The 19,222-nt window shown below is 38.8% G+C and overlaps 1 protein-coding gene across 5 annotated transcripts in view; it reads right to left on the reverse strand.

The window, feature by feature from the left end:
• The window catches only part of LOC146520239 (voltage-dependent T-type calcium channel subunit alpha-1I-like), a 201,985-nt gene that overhangs the window by 64,298 nt on the left and 118,465 nt on the right, over positions 1-19,222 (reverse strand). For all 5 annotated transcript variants that reach the window (XM_085158407.1, XM_085158404.1, XM_085158408.1 and 2 more), the window contains exons 5-8: positions 18,868-18,965; positions 12,157-12,316; positions 3,829-4,177; positions 3,338-3,430 (exon numbers count right to left, since the gene is read on the reverse strand). In XM_085158407.1, the coding sequence (XP_085014533.1) occupies positions 3,338-3,430; positions 3,829-4,177; positions 12,157-12,316; positions 18,868-18,965 (700 nt within the window). The remainder of the gene's footprint in view (positions 1-3,337; positions 3,431-3,828; positions 4,178-12,156; positions 12,317-18,867; positions 18,966-19,222) is intronic.

Raw genomic sequence — 19,222 nt, forward strand, 5'->3', positions numbered from 1 at the left:
AGACCATCACTGCATTATGCATGCATGCAAGCTCACACACACACATACACACACACACACACACTCAAACACACACATATTCACATAGACAAAAGCATGTGTGATCACACACACGTCACCACTTAGATGGGCTTAGCTTATAACAGATTGCATATACAGCTGTAGGCAGAAGTTTGCACACACTCATCCTGGGCATGAATGTCATGATAATTTGGATATTTGAATGATTTCTTTGAATGATTTCTGCTCTTTTTTGCAGAATGGAAGAAGTTTAAAAAACTAGAATTGGGTGCACAAGTTTGAATTTATTTTTGATTTTTTCTAATACACATGGGGTCCTCGACACCTCGACTTCATGCCTTTGGTAGTAATCAAGAAGAGTCTGGCATAGTTAAGGTTGGATATTAGACCACTCTTCTTGGCAGGATTGAAAGAGTTCATTTGAACTGGATGATTTACTGGTATTAAACCATCTTGGACAAATTTTCATTACTGTTGAGGTCGGAGCTTTGGGAAGAACATTTCAGAAGCTCTTTTGTTTGCCTTCTTTATCCATCTGTTTTACTGCATCTATGTGATCATTCTCCTGTTGGAACATTCTGTGAGTACACACCTGGGTACAAATTTTAATTGTGTAGCTGTGGATTTAAGGTTAAGTTAAAAAGATTGAAGGTAATCCACTGATCCAATTTGTGCAATGTATCAGTACCACTGACAGCTAAACATGATGTTACCACCACCATGCTAGACAGTTGGTACAGTCTTCTTAGGTTTGAATACTTCACCATACTTCTCCAAAATTGTCAGTGTGGCTAAGTTGCTCAATCTTTGCCTCATGTTATGATAAAACTTTTCTCTAGAAGGAATTTGGCTTGTCTATGTGGGTAGCTGAAATGTCAGTCAAGCTAGAACAGGGGTGGGCAATCTCAGTCCACGAGGGCCGGTGTCCCTGCAGGTTTTAGATGTGTCCTCGAACCAACACAGCTGATTTAAATGGCTAAATTAGCTCCTCAACATGTTTAGGAAGTTTTCCAGAGGCCTGGTAATGAACTAATCATGTGATTCAGGTGTTGACCCAGGGTGAGATCTAAAACCTGCAGGGACACTGGCCCTCGTGGACTGAGACTGCCCACCCCTGGGCTAGAAGATGTTGATTTTGGAGCAGGGCCTTTGTTCTTGGTCAGCACCCTCTCAGTCCATGATTATGTAAAGGTTGCTTAAATGTTGACAGTAATGCTGGTGTCCTAGCAGTTTCTAGTTCATGGCAGGTTTGAGCCTTGGTGGGTTGGTCCTGAACATCTTAATATATTTTGTCTCATCAGAGGGTGACAGGTTTGGTCTTATTCCAGACTTTGTGAAAGTGGTGACACATTTGAATAACTTGTACTTATTGAAAAATGTTTAAACTGATGATCTTGGACTCTGCTGTTGTTTGGAAATGACTCAAAGAGACTTTCCCAGCTTGTGTTCGTCTACAGTTCTTATACTCAATTAGTTTTTTGGACTTTCCCACTGTTTGGTTATTGTTCAGTGGGTTAGAGAGGAAGGATAAAAGACACTGAAGATCCTTCAGCACAATGTATTAAAATATTTAAGTTATTGTATGTAACTACAACTGTATGCGCTGTATTACTCCCATTTACCCTCTCAGTTCACTCTGATTTAGCTACTTTGGGTTCCACACGTGACAGTATATCAAGTTTCAAACAGACAAAGATAAGACTGTGTGTTTGACACTGTGGAGGTTAAACTTCTTTTTGTCTCTCAGTTTTGTACCCCAAACCACACACTTACATGACTGATTAACAGGCTTTAAAGCGCGGGGTGCTACAACATCATAATGACACAACAGACGGAGAGATGGGGTGGACGAGGGAGTGAGAGTTTGATGAGTAAAAGACAGTAAAAGGAAGGACTACAAAGGAAAAGAATGAAAGCATTCAAGGTGACCCTGACTGTGTGTAGAGCACAACAAGGGCCCATTGAAATGTGTGGCTGAAAACTTCTCATGGTGTCAGCAATGCTTCCACGGCATCACTTAAAATCGTTGGGTGGCTGCCAAACAGACTGGAGCTTTGCAAGGAAGCTCAAAAGGGGCAACACATTTGCGTCAGTTAGTTACACCAAAACTATGTGGGCATTTGCACCACAAAGGGAGCAGTCTGTCTAGAGCAGTTAGACGATATCTCTTAATCTCTGTAGCTCTCATACTGAACCCGAAAACAAATGAGCTTTTTTTGTTTGGTCAGTTCTTAGTGCCAGATTGCAGCAGTTTGGGCATGAACTCTGACTGCAAATCAGTGCAATGATGTAATCATCTTTTGGCCCTTAATGTAATTGGAACAAGAGGGGTACGTGATATGAGACTCTAGACAGTGGGTTAGTACAAACCAGGAAAAAGTGATTATGCTGTAATGTGACACCACATCCATATCTCACAAAAAGGTGATTCTTGCACTGACAATGCCAGCCGGAGGTCTCATCTGCCACAGTGGATGGACTTTAGTCAGCAATCACATCAGCAATAACAAAGAATTGGACGCAGGATTAAAATTCAAATACCCCCAAAACATTTCCCTTCCCTCTGATTATACGATCTTTCTCATAGTAACATTTGATTGAAACTGCTCTTCTACTCACGCCTGGAACTCCAAGTGCATACTATAAGCATCAATAACCCATTCACAAACACCTGACTACATCAGGTTTAACTCTGGTTTCAGCATCTTGCCCAAAGAAACAGGTCAGAAGAACCAGGGATTGAACCATCAACCTTCCAGTTAGCAGAAGACTTCCATTACTTTTAGAAAGTATCAGCACTACAAAGTTTCTCATGCCCTTTCTTCTGCCATGTTATCTTCCTGATCTTATTTTGTCTTTCTTTTACTGTTCACCTGCTGATGGGAAAGTGTAAAATCTGTGACTTCTGTGGCACTGTCTATTGTACTGACACAGTGGGAATGAACAGAGTTTACAGGCAGTCAAAAGCATGTGAATGCAGCAAAAACAATCCAACCCTCATTGTGTTGCTGACACTGTATTTCCCATATAACCTTTGCACAGAGCATGCACATGATAACTTTTCCCTTTCGGCACTTGATTTTTTGTGTGTTTTTCAGCAGTCCATCAACTTGTACTGTTTCTGTTTTTTTACTTGCATTTTTCTACTTCTCACTCAAAAACAGTTCAATTAATCACTCAGAGGGTGTTTACTGACATATACATGTAGCAATATACTCACACTAGGAGGCAATAGTCTGTGTTTTTCTATAGTTTATCCAAACGTTTATAATAATTAAACATGTGACACACTGGAATGTTAGTAGAAAGTACTTACAATGATGAGTAAGATGAAGTAGATGAAGTTGTAGAAGGAGTGGGCATCCATAACATAATACATTATCTCAACCCAGCCCTCTAGAGTGATCACCTAGGAGGAAAGATTTGACTCAAAGTTAACATTTGCAATTTGTGCTCCAGCGTTTGCTTAGCATTATATAATTTTTTAAAAGACTTACTTTGCCACATATTTATCTACTAGTGAAGGACAGTTTTCTTTATCACCTTGCAACTCCTCTACATAAATAAATACATATATAAAACCAGCAATCTTTTATTTAAAAAATAACATGGAGTAATGAAAAATAAGTAATAGGAAAACCAAGGAAAATAGACAAGTAAATGCTTCTTAGGTGCAAAAAAAGAATGCAGATATCTAATTAAAAACAAATAAATGAACAAAAGAACACTAAATCATCAGCACCAAATAACCACATTCCAAAAAGAAGGTTATTATTACTACTCATTACCCTTAGCACATAAACCTACCTGGAAAATTACAATCCAGGCGTAGACAATGTTGTCAAAGTTGATGGCACCTTTGTGGGGGTTAGTACTCCCAGTGTGGCACCGAGTGTAATATTGGTTCCAGTTTATGCATAGCCCTATTGCTTCACCAGCACCACTACTGTTAGCCAGAGGCTCAGGACTCAGGCCCAGCGCCTGTCTGTGGAGAGCGTCCTCCTTATCCAGGCAGCATATGCGTCCTCCTTCGCGTCTCGCTGGCACGTCAGTACATGACATTATGCCATTATCGGAAGCCAGGGAGCAGATGAAGGGTCGCTCATCATCTTCATCTGGCCGGTAGTATGGCGCAGGCAGGGTCATACCTGATGGGCTGGAGAAAGAACAAATAATAATGAAGGTAAGATGTTTATGGTATTTTATCCCAATACATACAATTGTACATGAACTTAAATGAAGTATTTTACTTACTTCATTTAAGGAGCACTGTACCAAGAGGTGTGTGTGTGTGTGTGTGTATGTGTGTGTGTGTGTGTGTGGGGGGGGGGTATGAGTGATGACTTAAGGCAAGCATGCTATCACAGGAAATACTCCCTTGCTTTCCTTCTCTCTACTGCACACAGTCACAAATATATACACACACATTTACAACCTTGGATGATTAGCTTTAGGTGATATGTACAGTATATCTATAGAGGCCATACTTGGCAGACACCTAGCAGACAGTGCTTGAAGCTGCTGCAGTGGACCAAAGCTGTGCTGACAGGTGTGGTAGGGAGGGTTAGAACATGTGTTGCCAGGATATTACCAAAAAAAAATGTTAGGAATTACATAATATCCTTTTTTTGTGCATAATTTTGGAGAAGTGTGTGAAAAATTGTCCTTTCACCTTTAGTTTTCCAGCAGAAGTGGTTATTAACTGTTTGTTAGCTGCTACTGGATTTGACTGGCATGAATACAGAAACCAGATAATGACAATTAACTTTGTTTGCTTTTTATTTATTGGGTTTGCAGTTTGAGTAGTTACTAAATCCTTACAGCATTATCTGTGTTTTCTGTTTTTATTGCGATTTCTCCTGTTTGGTGGAGTAGGGGTGGCTGATGTAGCTAAAATGAAAAGGATACAAAAGATGATTCACAGTATTAGCATATGTTTTTCACCCAACAAACTCAAAACAAAGCATGATACACAAATAGTTTTAAAATTATATAATAGTTTATATAAGGCGAGCATCCTTGCTTTATTTTACAAAAATAAAATGACAAAGCTGTTTTTCTCCATAACAGAAAACAGTGATAATCTTCAATTCAGTTCTGCTGTTGTTTGAGAAACCATGGAGGATGCACTTTAACAATTCTCTGCTGAACTATCAACACAAACATTTTGAGGACTAAACATTTTATATATTTGAAGACTTGAGATTCAAAAGCCTGTAAACATCAGAAATGAGAGGATGATATATATATAAAAAGATCTCAGTGCATTTTGCTTCATGCCCTGCAAAATTAGACAAAGCACCTTTTCCAAGACATTGTTTTTGCCACTTGCCTTTTCACTACAGTATGTCTACCAATCACAGCACTACCAATCAGAAGGTACAAATCACATCATGAGATAATTAAACAGGGGAAGTGCCATTTATCAGTTTTGGAGACTGTGATCATAATATTTGCCACCTTCAGGTGCTATTTTGCATCTTTATTTACTTGAAATGACACCAGTACACTCATTTTGAAGCTATTTAATTTAGGTTCCACATTTTTATTCTTTTTTATTGACACAGCATATCATTTTATATCCATCCTACATTTGTCTTTATTTATTTTGAGCACAGTGTAGTTAAAAAAGTATGAATTTACTTAAACCTTACATACTGTTTGGATCTAATTTGACATGTTTTGGCATTTGACAGCAGTAAAAATTCTGCTAGCCTGAACTTTAATTACTTTTTTTTTTTTAATGTAGCGACTGAAAATACATCAAAACTGTTGTACAGGTGCTCAAAATTTCTGAACAGTAAGGTTGTTCCAGGTGGTTTTAGGAAATCTTAAAACTGTACAAGCCATGATGATGTGTATAATTTATGGAACAGTGGTGACACAGTTCAAGGGGGAAATTGACACTGTCATGAGAAGTGTCTGTGTTATCGCCACATTCACTCAGGTTCCCACAGAGACAGGCGCCTGGTGGTCTCTAAGCGATCCTGATGGTATCTTGAAACAGCGAAACAGCAAATCTCCTTTCACATACTATATGACAATGGCACCCCTGCTCTCTGAAACCCATTATAACGGTTTAAACTGCATCGTTTGCTGCTGCGTAGCAAATAGCAACACAAGTAGCGCCAACCGGGGAGCACTCACATGTGCAGCGACCGTGGCGCGCTGTGACATATATTCTCACAACCAACAGAAATGAACAACAAGAGAAATGTACACATAAATATAGTAAGGAAAAAGACCATGAACAGGTGCAAAGATGTCACAGTACATCTACAGCGCAGCAGTCAGTGGTATATAAATTTCAAGGCCATTCACTTAACTTAGTGGTCAGCTGCCTTTTATGTGAATGAGCCACATCGAGGCGACTATATATGAGAGATCACAGGTTCTGCGCGTAATGACGAACTAACATTCATTCATAAGCTCGCACTCTTATCTTGGCCAAGGATACTTTGACATGCAGACAATATTTAATGTCTTTAATGGTTATACATGGTTATTTAAAACAAATCAATTTTCATTAAAAAAATCTAGGCTTCATATCGTGGGTGAAACAGGATCTTGCCAGTGTGTGAATAGTAGAGTTTTCTTCCTGCTTTCTGAAGCATTAAGTAAGTATTAAGCATTCATTGATTATGCACCATATGTGCTTCCAATGCAGACCTGCAGTTCAAAATTTGGTATAGACAGTTTTTATGAAGGAGTTTCTGGAACTTGTTCAAAATTAACCTGGCTGATAAGGTGAAGACATGAAATTTGACTGTTATATAATAATGGAACTGCATGTTTGAAGTTAAGACAGTTGAGTGACTAATTTACTGAACCTGAACATGGGAGCTTTGAAAAAAGGGTTATTGAAAACAAAACATGCCAAAACAACCCTTTTTAATTTGTCAATATTCATTTTGTTTTCATAAAAAAACAGAAATAACATAATTTCAGTAATATTCTTCTGCCACTACACGTTTATGGTGACAGCACAAAACTGAGTTTGTTTGCAGATATTACAGCAAGTTGTACAAATATCATTAAAAAAAGAAACCTGAGTTTTCCTTTATTTTATACTGAAATAAGATCCAAATATCTTAGCAGGGAAGCATTAACCTTATTCCAAGACTCTCTGGATAAATAATTAGTCTAGTCTTGACAAAGCAAAAATAACAAGTGAGGTTTGCTATTTGAAGCAGAGACAGCTGCTGTTGCCCTGACTACCCTGACTACCTTGCTAAAAACAGGGACCTCATTTGACCAGGGCTGTGATAGGTGGAGATAATCATGCATCACTTTCTCAGATGCTCAGATGTTTTTAGAAATAGGATTTTAATGAGTGCAAAGAAGTCATGGAAGAGGAGCTCTGAAACGAATGTGTCCACTTACTGTTTGTTGTATGAATAGTAGCTTGTATTGTTGTCACCTTGTGTGTGTGTGTCATCATGGCAAAATGTGGTTCTGAAGGCACCTATTGAAGCAAGAGCTACCTAAAAAAGCAGTACTTTGGTGGGTGTTTACATCTGCTTGTCTGTCTGTTTGCCAACATGACAGAATCACAACTATGCAGCCATCAAACTTTGCATATGTAGGAGTTAAAAAAGGGTTTTGGCAACAATGTAGTACTGATTACTTAGTACTTGTTTCCTGAAATGTCGTCACGTTGACAGGCATTGCAGCTTATGTAATCCTATCTCTGTTTTTATCTAGAGAGCAGGATCGCTGCTCTTTCATTTTGTATTGATTAAGATTGCTTTTGGATGTCCTGATAGAACCAGCTGTATAATTAGTAGTCCGAGACAGAGGCAATAAAAAAGACAATTAGACTGCGTGGCAAGTATCTGCTCATGCATGTACAATTATTACACATGTAAACTACATGCGCCATTACCCCCTGGAAAGTGACTCTAATGAGTAAGAGAGTGTTATCTTTAGTTTCTGTCAGACTTAATGGTATTATTTCAAAATCGTGACTCTGAATTTCCTAACTTGTTTATCATACTTGTTATGAAAAAGCATGCCAAATCTTCCCAAGCTTAATTTAAATAAAATCTTGGCCGTCAGTTCAGTTTTGCATGAATGCGGTTATTTTAAAAACAAGTGCCAAAAAAAGAGGAAAAATAACTTGTTAATTTCAATCAAATGACTAAAAGCAGAAAACCAGGGAATGCACCTGAAAGAGAGCAGATAATCATCCAGTTTAAAATATAGGTAAGTTGAAAACGCATTAACCCACTCAGGTTGCATGTGTTTTGACTTGGCTGTGGAGTAATTGAGGGCACAGTGTGGACGCTCATGCAAAGGTCTGGGTCTGAGAAGGATAAAAATAGTCCCTTTCCATCAGCAGATCAATTACTGAACAAACACATTCACTGTCTCCCGACCTATACCGTTTACTCGCTGCTCCATCTATATGCGTCACTTCAGTTTCCCTTTTTGCTTCTCTCATTTTACTCTTCTAACAGGAAAAGGTTAGCTAAACACCAACTGCATGCAATGCAGTCACAGTTGTTTTCTCACATGCAACCAGAGCATGCTATATGCACTGAGTGAAACCTTGCCATACGACCTTTCATTGTCATTTTTCTGCCAGTAATTTATCTGCTTTATTTTTTAAGGAATACTACTGGCATTTCTATAAATTCACCGGGTGGTTAAACAACGTGGAAAACATTGGTTAATAATAAGGAAATATGGAAAATTCCTTCTTTTCAAAATCATGCTGTATTTTTCCTAATTTCTTTTCCATGTTCACAAGCTCTTTATGCTGTTTATTTCTTGTTTTTATGGTTTCTCTTTCTCAATTTTTTGTATTTTCCCTCTGTCCTTCCTATAATCATTTCTTCTCCCTTTAACAATCCCCTATTTTCCAATCCTCTCATTTCTCTCATCCTGCTCTCTCCTCTTTAATTCTCTTGTCCTTGCCCTCTATCCTGCAGTCAATAGCAAGACAGATACTACTGACATATATGGCGGCTGAATATCTCCTTTTAACCCCACCACAAACCACACACATGTGCACCCGGCACACGCGTGATCAATAGAAACAGTGGCCTTCCCACTGAGAGTCGCTTACAAACCATGCATTGATTCGGTGGCACAACAAAGTTTTATGCGCTGACACAGTGGCTTACAGTACCAGTAGAGTTAATATTCCACAACTGTGGGGAAAGGGACTTGCAACAGAGGCCATAGAGGACAGAATGGAAAGAGTTTGTCAAAGTAATTCAAATAGGTGTGTTGCTAACTGGATAAATACTTGAAAGCAAGAAAAGGAAGCAAAAGACACAGAGCACTGTCAGAGTAGTGAGGCATGAATGAAGTGTGTTACCCCCTGCTGGTGACTTTGCACAGCGTGGCACATGAAAACCAAGCATCACACTGAGAACACACCTGCCAATGGAGTGCAAGGTGGTGGGAAGGCTAAAGAGTAGTAGGAAAGAGTGACAGTTTACAGAAACTGAATTAAGTGCAACTGTGAGATACTGTGGTCAGAAAATGTGGCAGACAAAGCCTTATCCGGTGAGGAGGTTTATACAACTTGCATGTGCAAAAAATTGTCTTGTCTCTCTATGGCCATATGGCACAATATATCTGCTGTAGTTTGGAATCTTGGAGGCAATGACATCGTTGTTATTAAAAACAGCAGAAGATAATGGAATTTAATCAAGAAGGTAAGCTGGCTGATACAGGCTGAAATTCAGACACGTGCCAAGATTGTATGAATAAAGCAAAACAAATCACAAAGAAATGTTGAAATCAAAAGAGAAAAGGAGCAAAACAGTAAACTGAATGCTGCACTTGACTGCCCACTTCATTATAACCTCTCAAAGAATTAATATCAGACCTTTATTTAGCATAATAGTCCTTAAGCGCTAACACACTAAGACCTTTCTAATTAAACACTCAAGCACCCTGATCAACCTGAATAATATGTTAATACACCACTCTAAAAAAATATGCAAAATAATAGTTTGGTTTAAAAATAAGCAACACTCTGACTGCTAAAAATCTGCTGTTGCATAATCAGCAAATGTGTGGGAGTCAAGTGTGTACTGGCAAGTACAGCCATGGTAAAAGAAAATACACCCTTTGCCAATTCCAAAGTATTACATATCAGGAAATAATGAAAAATTATCTAGTTGTTACCAGATCTTAAATTTAGGCAAATGCGACATGAGATGAACATTAACATACTTATTTAACAAAACTTAAGCCAAGTGTGAAAAATGATGTACAACCCATTATTAAAGCTTGTAGAACAACCTTGAGCAGCAATAACTCCAAGTAATTTTTCTCTTTATGACTTTATCACTCTGTCACATTGTTGTGGAATATTTTCAGGCCCATTTTTCTTTACGATGTTTTGATTCATTGAAGTTTGACTGGTCCAGTGCAACAACTCGATTCTTTTCTCTTTCAGCCATTCTGTCGGAGGGTTGCTGCTATGATCGGGATCACTGGCATTTAGCTTTAGCTGTCAGACAGATGGCCTCACATTTGACCCTAGAATACTTTACTTGCTTAATGTCATGAGGTGTCTGTATTGATATCATTTAATCAAACATGGTGCTGTGTGTATATGTTATGGTCAAACATCTCCACTTTAATCTTGTCTTATCAAACTTCTGCTTTTATAGAGTTCACAGTTGTTGATGATCAGTTAATCAAGTGAGACATGCTACTGGTAAATACTGTGCCATCATAACAAGAGACAATACAAAGAGACTCCATCTGGTATACATGACTTATCCCTTTAAGACCTACCATTGAACCAAGTCCACCAGAGCTTATATTTATATTTTTAGATGCTGTAGTGCCATGTTTGCGATATTTTAAGTTGCTATACATCAATACAACCATTATGTCCCAAATTATAATAATATGTATGTATTAAGTCCATAGTAACTACATAAATTGCAAAAAAGTGCAATAAACTATGAAAAAGTGAAACATTTCTAGTTAGAGAAATTTCAGAGGTTTATCCCTCAAAACTGTAAATGCAAAAAACTTGCACAAAATAGTTTCTAACCACAGGAAATTTATTTTGAGTGTCTTCATAGTTTTATTGTTAAGATACACCAATTTTTATGTACTGCAGGAAATGCAAATTTGCAAAAAACTAGCATGTGCATCAAAATAAACAATTTCCAACAGTGTAATTTGAGTTCTAAGCATCCCAGAAACTATACAGAAAGGCATAAACTCAAACATTAATTTAAAAAACACCAGCATATCTTTGTAAATGCCCTATAGGAAAAAACTACATTTTCCGTGAAAGTGACGTCACTTCCGGTTTCGGGCAGGTACTGGCGGACATCAGATAGATCGTGCTGACGTTTATTCCAATGTAGGAAGTGTTATGAACAGCTGATCGGATCGGCAAAGCATGTTTTTTGGAATATTATGTTTTTGTTGCTGCAAATTCTTTTTTTGCAATTTTGCAAAAAACCGTGAAGGAAAGGAAACCGTGACCTAGGACAAGCTGAATGGATAAGACGGAAGTACAACTCCTCCGGTTTCATATGCAAAAAGATTATTGTGCTAGTTCATGTGGTTGCAATTCTACTGGGCTTTAAAAATAATTATGCAAAACGGAGTGTGCCCACTCCGACCGGCCATAAAGGGTTATATATTGTATACCTTAGAACACACACATCAGAAGTGTGTACCTAATACGCTGATGCCAGCATAAAAGAGGAAACCAAGAAAATGAAATCAAACACTGCTGATCTCTGGTAAATGTCACTCACACAGCCATAGACACAGTGGGAGATGCTGTCACACAGGGTCATGAATATTGAGAGATGCAGCTGGGACCTAATCACCTTCTCAGCGGCAAAGTGGGACAACTACTGTTACAGTTGTTTCCTAACTTGAAAGCAAAATGACTGTAGGAAAGATTTATGATAATGTATATAGTAAATTGAAATATTCATTTATCTTGTATGAAAGCCATGAAATTGGGATTAATTTGCAAGTATGCGTGAAATGGATTTTTCACAAGCATCACTTGAAAGTAGAAAGCAATGCGGTTTGATGCTGGGCCAAATCACTGTCATATCTGTCAATAAGCAGTCCAGTTTCTTCACACTATACACACACAACCGTAAACACATGCAGATGCACAATTTAACTCACACAGTGAAGTTTTCCTCAGGGTAGCAACGGTTTCTCAGGAGCCCCGCCCACAGCTGCACCCCGATGATCCCGAAGATGAAGAAGACGAAGAAGCACAGCAACAGCACATTGCCCAGCATGGGTAGAGTGTCTAGCAGCAGGTTCACCAGGATACGCATACCTATGTAAAGCAGGAGAAGAATTAACCAGTAACAGATTATCACAGTCTTGCAGCACTGGTTAAAAAGGCATTTTATTCTTTGTATGGATGGTAGTTTGCATTGATAATCATCTGAAATGAAAAAGAAAAGATACCCTTTGTCAATTCTAAGGCTTTACATATCCCAACATAAAAATAATGTTCTAAAATTATTAAAATCCAAACTCAGATAAATAACTGTACATAACATACTAGAGCAGGTCATTGTTTAGTTAACCAAAAAGTAAACCAAAGTCCAGAAGGAGTGTGTGAAAACTGCACATCCCATCTTTAAATAGCTCATGAAAGTAATGTTTTTCTGTGTGAGTTTTTTACAACGTTGCTTCTGCTGATTGAGGTTACCGGCACAGATGCAACTTTGCAAACCTAAGCTGTGCTGCATTTCTTTTCAGAGAGAAGAAGCTTTCTTCTGCCAGCCCTTCCAAGCAAGCCATACTGGTTCAGGCGTTTTCTAATTATACTGTTGTGAACTTTAACATTTAACATGCCAACTGTGACCTGCAGAGCCTGAGATGTACGATTTTAGCAAATTCCCTGAGCATTGCATGACCTTGAGGCTAGACCATTTGACCATTTTTCTCTAAGATCATTGCTGATCTTTCCTCGTTTGCTTTCACACACCTAAATCCTCCAAACCAAACTGCCAAAACTTCTACTTCTATTGAGCTGCTCACACTAATGATCAGTTAATCAAATGCATTTGGCTTAATTACCCTTTTAATGGTAAGTGTTTTTCCACACACCGCTTCTGCATTTTGAAATTACTGCATGTTTTTTTAACTAAATAATGATATGTTGCAATATGCATGCACTGTCATCCATCTGAGGTTTTATTTTTTCTAATGTTAAGATCTAGTAATATTTTTATTATGCTATTATATGCAAAACATCATAATTTAATTGGATTACACATCAGAATTACAGGAGCAGCACCACGACTCCAAACACGCTCCTTCCGGTTCTTATCTATATATGTTCCCCCAGTTCTACAAGCTTTACATTCTCGTTTATGTGCCTCACCCTGCCTCCCCATTTCAATTCTTTAACTCCTTCACTTCTATTTAGTACATGTGGATCTGTCAGGCCCGGGAGCCGCTGCCAGTCCCCTTCCCCAAACCGCAGCTCAATTCACATCCAAACCATTCACCTTTACCTACTTAAACGCTGCCAAACATAAAACGAGGATGTGGGTCCAGCTAGTGAAAGATGGCATACTTCCTTTCACACATGACTTTAAATTTTGACTTGGAAATGCAACTAATGAACTTAATTCTAGGCACTATGTCTTAAATTATGTCCTAAAGAAAATATTAATTGTTACATGTCTTTCTTTGTGATCCGTTTGCAGTTTTTCTGCAGACCAGTAAATACAGTTAGGTTACATGGTTTGTAACCAGAGTCTGTCATGTATTTGTTTTTAAATGTCTATGTTTCACAAATATATTGTATAATAAACACTTCATTGCAGATGTATTTATACCTTTAAAAATCTTTGGAAGTAATTAAATAATAAATATATATATAATTTCCAGACATTGATGCTTAAAGCATTGTTTTCTTACACATTTGGACATTTAAGTCAGATAACCACAGCATCAGTAGAGATTCTGCTTCTGTACATGCATGTACATGCACTGGACACACATATCAAACAGTAGCAGATACCAGTTGGATTGGAAGTTAACAACCTCTCCAGAGGAGTCAGTTTGTAAGACAAATAAATCTTGGACCACTGTAGGAGACGAACTATTTCCTGAAAGATCAAGAGCTTGAAAGGTTGCATATCAGTGACACAGCAGCGTAATCAGGCTACGCGAGGTCTTATTCATGATTAGACAAAACCTAATTGCAGAAATACAAGCGCGTCTCCTGTCGAATGATGATGACCTCATTCCCCATGGATTGGCCTGTCTTGCTGTGATGACACATTGAGACTGTGATTAGCGGAACATAATGACAGCTGATTGGACTAACAAGAGGGAGAGGTGAGACCCACTGATGAGATCACAGTGATCCCGCACTGGCACCTGAGAGTGGTTTGCCTGTGTGTTGGTGTTACTACGAGCGTGATTGCCTGTGTGTATGTCTCTACTTATCTGATGGCGGGTGCATTAGTGTTTTTCGGTGGCATAGCGGGATTCGTGAATAACAACTCTGCAGTAGGTTAATGTGTCACAACAGTGCATCTACACTGCCAACAGACTGTATGACAGGAGAGAAGCTGAGAGAGATGATGACGATAGCTTTACACAAAGACAAAAGCACCTGTAGCTCACTGATGACACAAACACAAAAAGATGCAAACACAAATGTTGGCACTGAAAACAAAATGTTCTCTTTAAAAATCTTTATAAATGTCCCCATTTCCATAAGTTGTAATCATTATTATCACAATTCTTTAGAGCTTTATTCCAGAGAACAAAGAAAAAGATGCAGGGATGTATTGAAAATACACATTTTGTAAAAAAAACACAGTTTGTACAATTCTAATGAGCTTGAAAGTCAATATTTGGTATGACCACCTTTAATCTTCAACATTGCCTTGAACTTTCTTCAGAAAGCTTTCTTGTAATTTCTTTAAGTAGTATTCACAAATAGTTCTCCAGGTTTCTTGAAAGACATTTAAAGCTCTTCTTTGGATGTTGGCTGTTCTGTTCTTAGTGATCATGATCTCATACTGCTTCAATAACGTTGAGGTCCAGGCTCTGAGGAGGCCAACAGACAATAAATGAAAATGAAGCCATTGCCAATCAGATGTTTTCCAGATGGCACTGTATGGTAGTTAAAAAGAGCCTCCACCATCTTTTACAGGATTCTGCAGACACTCTGTACATATTGAAATTCAGATCCATCACTCCAAAAGTCCTGTTGCCATTTATGTTCAATCCAGTTCACTGCAATTTGCCAGACATTACCGTTTTCTTCCTGTTCTTCTTCCTTAAGAATGGCTTCTTGACAGCCATCCTTCCACTGAGACCATTTCTTATGGGGCTTATCCAAATTAGCTGTAGGGCATAGGTCGGGTCCATGTCAGGACTTTGCTGGATTGATTTCCCCTAATTCTCAAGTACACAAGCTTTTAGGGCTGCCACTTTTTCTTTTGTCTTCCACATCTTTTTTTTCAAGGACACACTGTACACCATAGAGACATAGGCCAATGAGTGAAAAATGAAGCTACTATCCAAAAAAACGATGAAAGACCTTCAGAATACCTGGAGAACTCTTGTGAAAGGCCAAGAAAGTCTGGATCCTTGAAAAGAAAATATAAAGAAACGAGGGGTGGCTCAGGACTTTTACACACTACTATATTTGATATTTGTTTGGTCGTCATGCATGGGCTGCCAATTGGTACAATGTGCTTCATTGATTTGAAGTCTAATGTGATGTGTCTCTAATCTTTCTAGGAACAGAAAGTGGATTTTCTGTCTGAAGAGCGCAGATGAAAGAACTTTTCTTGAATGCACATCTGTTTTCCTCCCCTGGCTAATTTGTCTCATCAACTGGTATTAAATGGAAAGTAGTAGTGTTGCTAGTGTATATGTGTCTCTGCTGGTGGCTGGAGGCGAGTCTAAATGTATTTGTTCCCCCGGGTCCTCGTCATTAGGCCACTCTTCCATTAGGCCTAATTGGGTGATGAGAGGGAGAGATGGATGGAAGGCAGAACAAGAACAAGAACGAGACAGGGCCTGAGGGGGTGTTAAAAAAAAGTGAGCATTAAAGAAGAGAAAAAAAGCAAATAGAAAAGAAAGGAAAAATATTCATGCAAACTAAAGAGAAATGCTGAATGGAAGGGACACAAACAAAAGTAACTAGAGAGAAAAGAAAAAGTCCTTTTCTAAGCCTCTCTATATATTTACTCCTTCCCTCTCTTTTTCTACCTGCCTCTATCTCTGTCCCCTCATGGCGACTCTGCCGGTTTTCCAGCTCCTGCTGTTCCCAAATAAAGATGGATGCCTCCCTTTGCGCCACAGAGGAAACACATTTAGAGCTACCTGCCTGTGCTATTCATTCAAGACCATGAGACTTCTCTTCTCTTTCATTTCCATGTCTGTTGTTTTTTTTTTCTCTGCTGCCATTCGATCTGACACTCCCTCTATCTCGCACCAATTTCATCCAAAAAAGTCTAACACAAAAGCACACATTCTTACGCACACATACGCAACACAGGACTATTATCTGCCATTTTGTTACAAATTGTTATGTGTGAGGGGTCAGGATGTGCTCATGCTCCCTGTGTACCTGTGGGCAAAGTAGCAATCCCAACAAAACAAGTAACAAATAGCTTTATCCCCATGCTTCCTCTTCTCTAATGGGGTCACAAATAGGGGACAGAATCAATTTACTGCTTGCTCATTATGTGAAACTTACTGATAACCAGATAAATAACAATAGTATCCATTTCCAGCACACAGACGACTAAAGTATGAAAAAGTAGAAACAAGAGAAATGAAGAGTGTGGTCATGCATGCATGCATAGCTACATATGCATTCATCTGCTGCATTTCAGTGAAGCAATGTAGCAAGAGATTCATGATATGGTGCATAATTATCTCCTTAAAGGCATATTTGTTACATTCTGTGAATTTATCCCTGGAACAACATATGCAGTCTGCTGCATATATCTTCTAACCATACTGCTGGAAGGATGATAAAGTGAGCATCCTCATGTTCTTCCTGCTGCGAGTGTTGTTGTAAGATATTCTGCTTAGCCAGTTCTTCATTTGTGGCCCCACCTGTAAGATTGCTTCTCCTTCAGACCGTGTAGAGGAACTAATATTAATTCAAATGGGTACATGAAAAATAACAGGAGAAGTGAATATATTAAAAAGAAAGAGCAAAACAGATATTTGACATGCTGGCTCTGCAAAGCCACATATCGACTATTTTCCATGCAAGCCCGAAGAACTGCTCACCTCTCTCTATCCTCTGTCTGCATCTTTCTTCCCCAGCTATTATATCACAATTATCATCTAGCACTGAAATGTCCATTCTTAACTGTAATGGCATGAAGTTCAAAGTTCAAACTGAGCATTACAACAGGGAAAAAAGGTCATTGTAGTGAGTTTGAACATCATATAGATGCCACATGGGATGGTCTTAGTATTTGAAAAGCTGCTGATCTACTGGGATTTTCCCGTATAGTCATCTTGATGGTTTGCAGAGAATGTTCCAAAAAGGAGAAAAGAGAAAATATTCAGTGAGCAGCAGTTCTCTTGGGTAAAATGCCTTGTTGATGTCAGAGGTAGGCAACAGTAGCTCAAATAACCATTCATTACAACCAAGCTAGAGCATCTGTGAATACACAGGATATTGGACAGTGAAGCAGTTGGGCTACAGCAGCAGAAGACCACAACAGGTGACACTCCTGTCAGCTAAGATCAGGAGACGGAGGCTACATTTTACATGAGCTCATCAAAACTGGACAATAGAAGATTGGAAAAATCCTGTCTGGTCTGATGAGTCTCGATGTGTGCTTTGACATTCGGATGATAGGGTCAGAATTTGGTGCAAACAACACGAAAGCCTGGATCCATCCTGCCTTGTATCAAAGCTTCAGGCATGGTGATGTCATGGTGTTGAAGATATTTTCCAGGCATACTTTGGGACCCTTAGTACCAACTGAGCCTACCTGAGTACTGCTGACTACATCCATCCCTTTATGCTCAGATTGTACTATATCTGTTTCCAGTGAAGAACATGCCATAAAGCTTAAATCATCTCAAAGTTACTGCACACAAATGGCCTCCACAGTTCCCAGATCTCAGTCTTAGAGTGCACTTTCAAAACATATAGGCTAATAAAACTAATAGTATTAGCTACTACAGTAATGTTAAAAATTAATCTGGTTCTCTTGATGAGTACTGAACACAAGTGCCTGACTACTTCAGTTCATGTTTATGACCTTTAAGGAATGATTTCCTATAATATCTTTTTTTTTCTTAAATACATTAAAAAAAATACATAACCCAAAATTAGCATTAGCTTGACCAATCACTCAAGTACTGGAACAAAGTGATTGGACTGGTCTGAAATTGGCCCAGGCAGGCTAATTGCTCGCTTGCAATCATTAGGAGATGTCTGTCAGGGCTGCAGAACAAAGAAATCAATTGGAGTTAAAAAGTTTGGCCAAGCGCTGAGTTTTTGATGAGAGAAACAGGGTTATGGTCACACGCCGATCAGTGAAGCAGCATTAATGGACGGTTTGTAAATCTGATAAAGCCGTGACTCACGGTTTGAACTGCCTGCATGATTAAGCATACGATAAATGTTTAATGATGCCCGCAGGGAACAGGTGGCATGTGAATGCAGGAAAAAAGCAAAATATGTAATACATATACATGAATTTCCATGTTGATGCATTTGGACTCTATGTGAACTGACAGAAATACAGATCTACAAAGAGAAAGTACAAGCAAAAGTATACCTCAAAGGCCACATGGAGACACGAAACATTAAACAGCAAAGAATTTGCCCAGAAACAAACACACACAAAATGTTAATGACGATCTCACTTGGCACTCTGTTAATGGCTTTGAGCGGCCGAAGAACCCTCACTGTCCGAATGGCTGACAGGTTGATGTTCTGCAGGTCCAGCGAGTACTCTACCATCCTGAATATACAGACAAAGAAGCAAAAAGGAAGAGAGAGATCAGTTAATCATTTAATCATGAACTGTCACTGCCTTGATCGGTCACTGGTTCAGCCTAGGAGAAAAACCGATTAGCATAGCCCCAGCTTCAACACAGATCTCTGTCCGCGATTCAAAGCCACTGGTCTCTCTTTGATCTAGTCTCACCGGTGCCCTCCCTTAGCTCCATGAATCTCAGCTGTATGGGAAATTTACTGCACGTGGAGGTGCAACCCTCC

Source organism: Neolamprologus multifasciatus, chromosome 4 (assembly GCF_963576455.1).
Source record: "Neolamprologus multifasciatus chromosome 4, fNeoMul1.2, whole genome shotgun sequence".
Lineage (NCBI taxonomy): Eukaryota > Metazoa > Chordata > Actinopteri > Cichliformes > Cichlidae > Neolamprologus > Neolamprologus multifasciatus.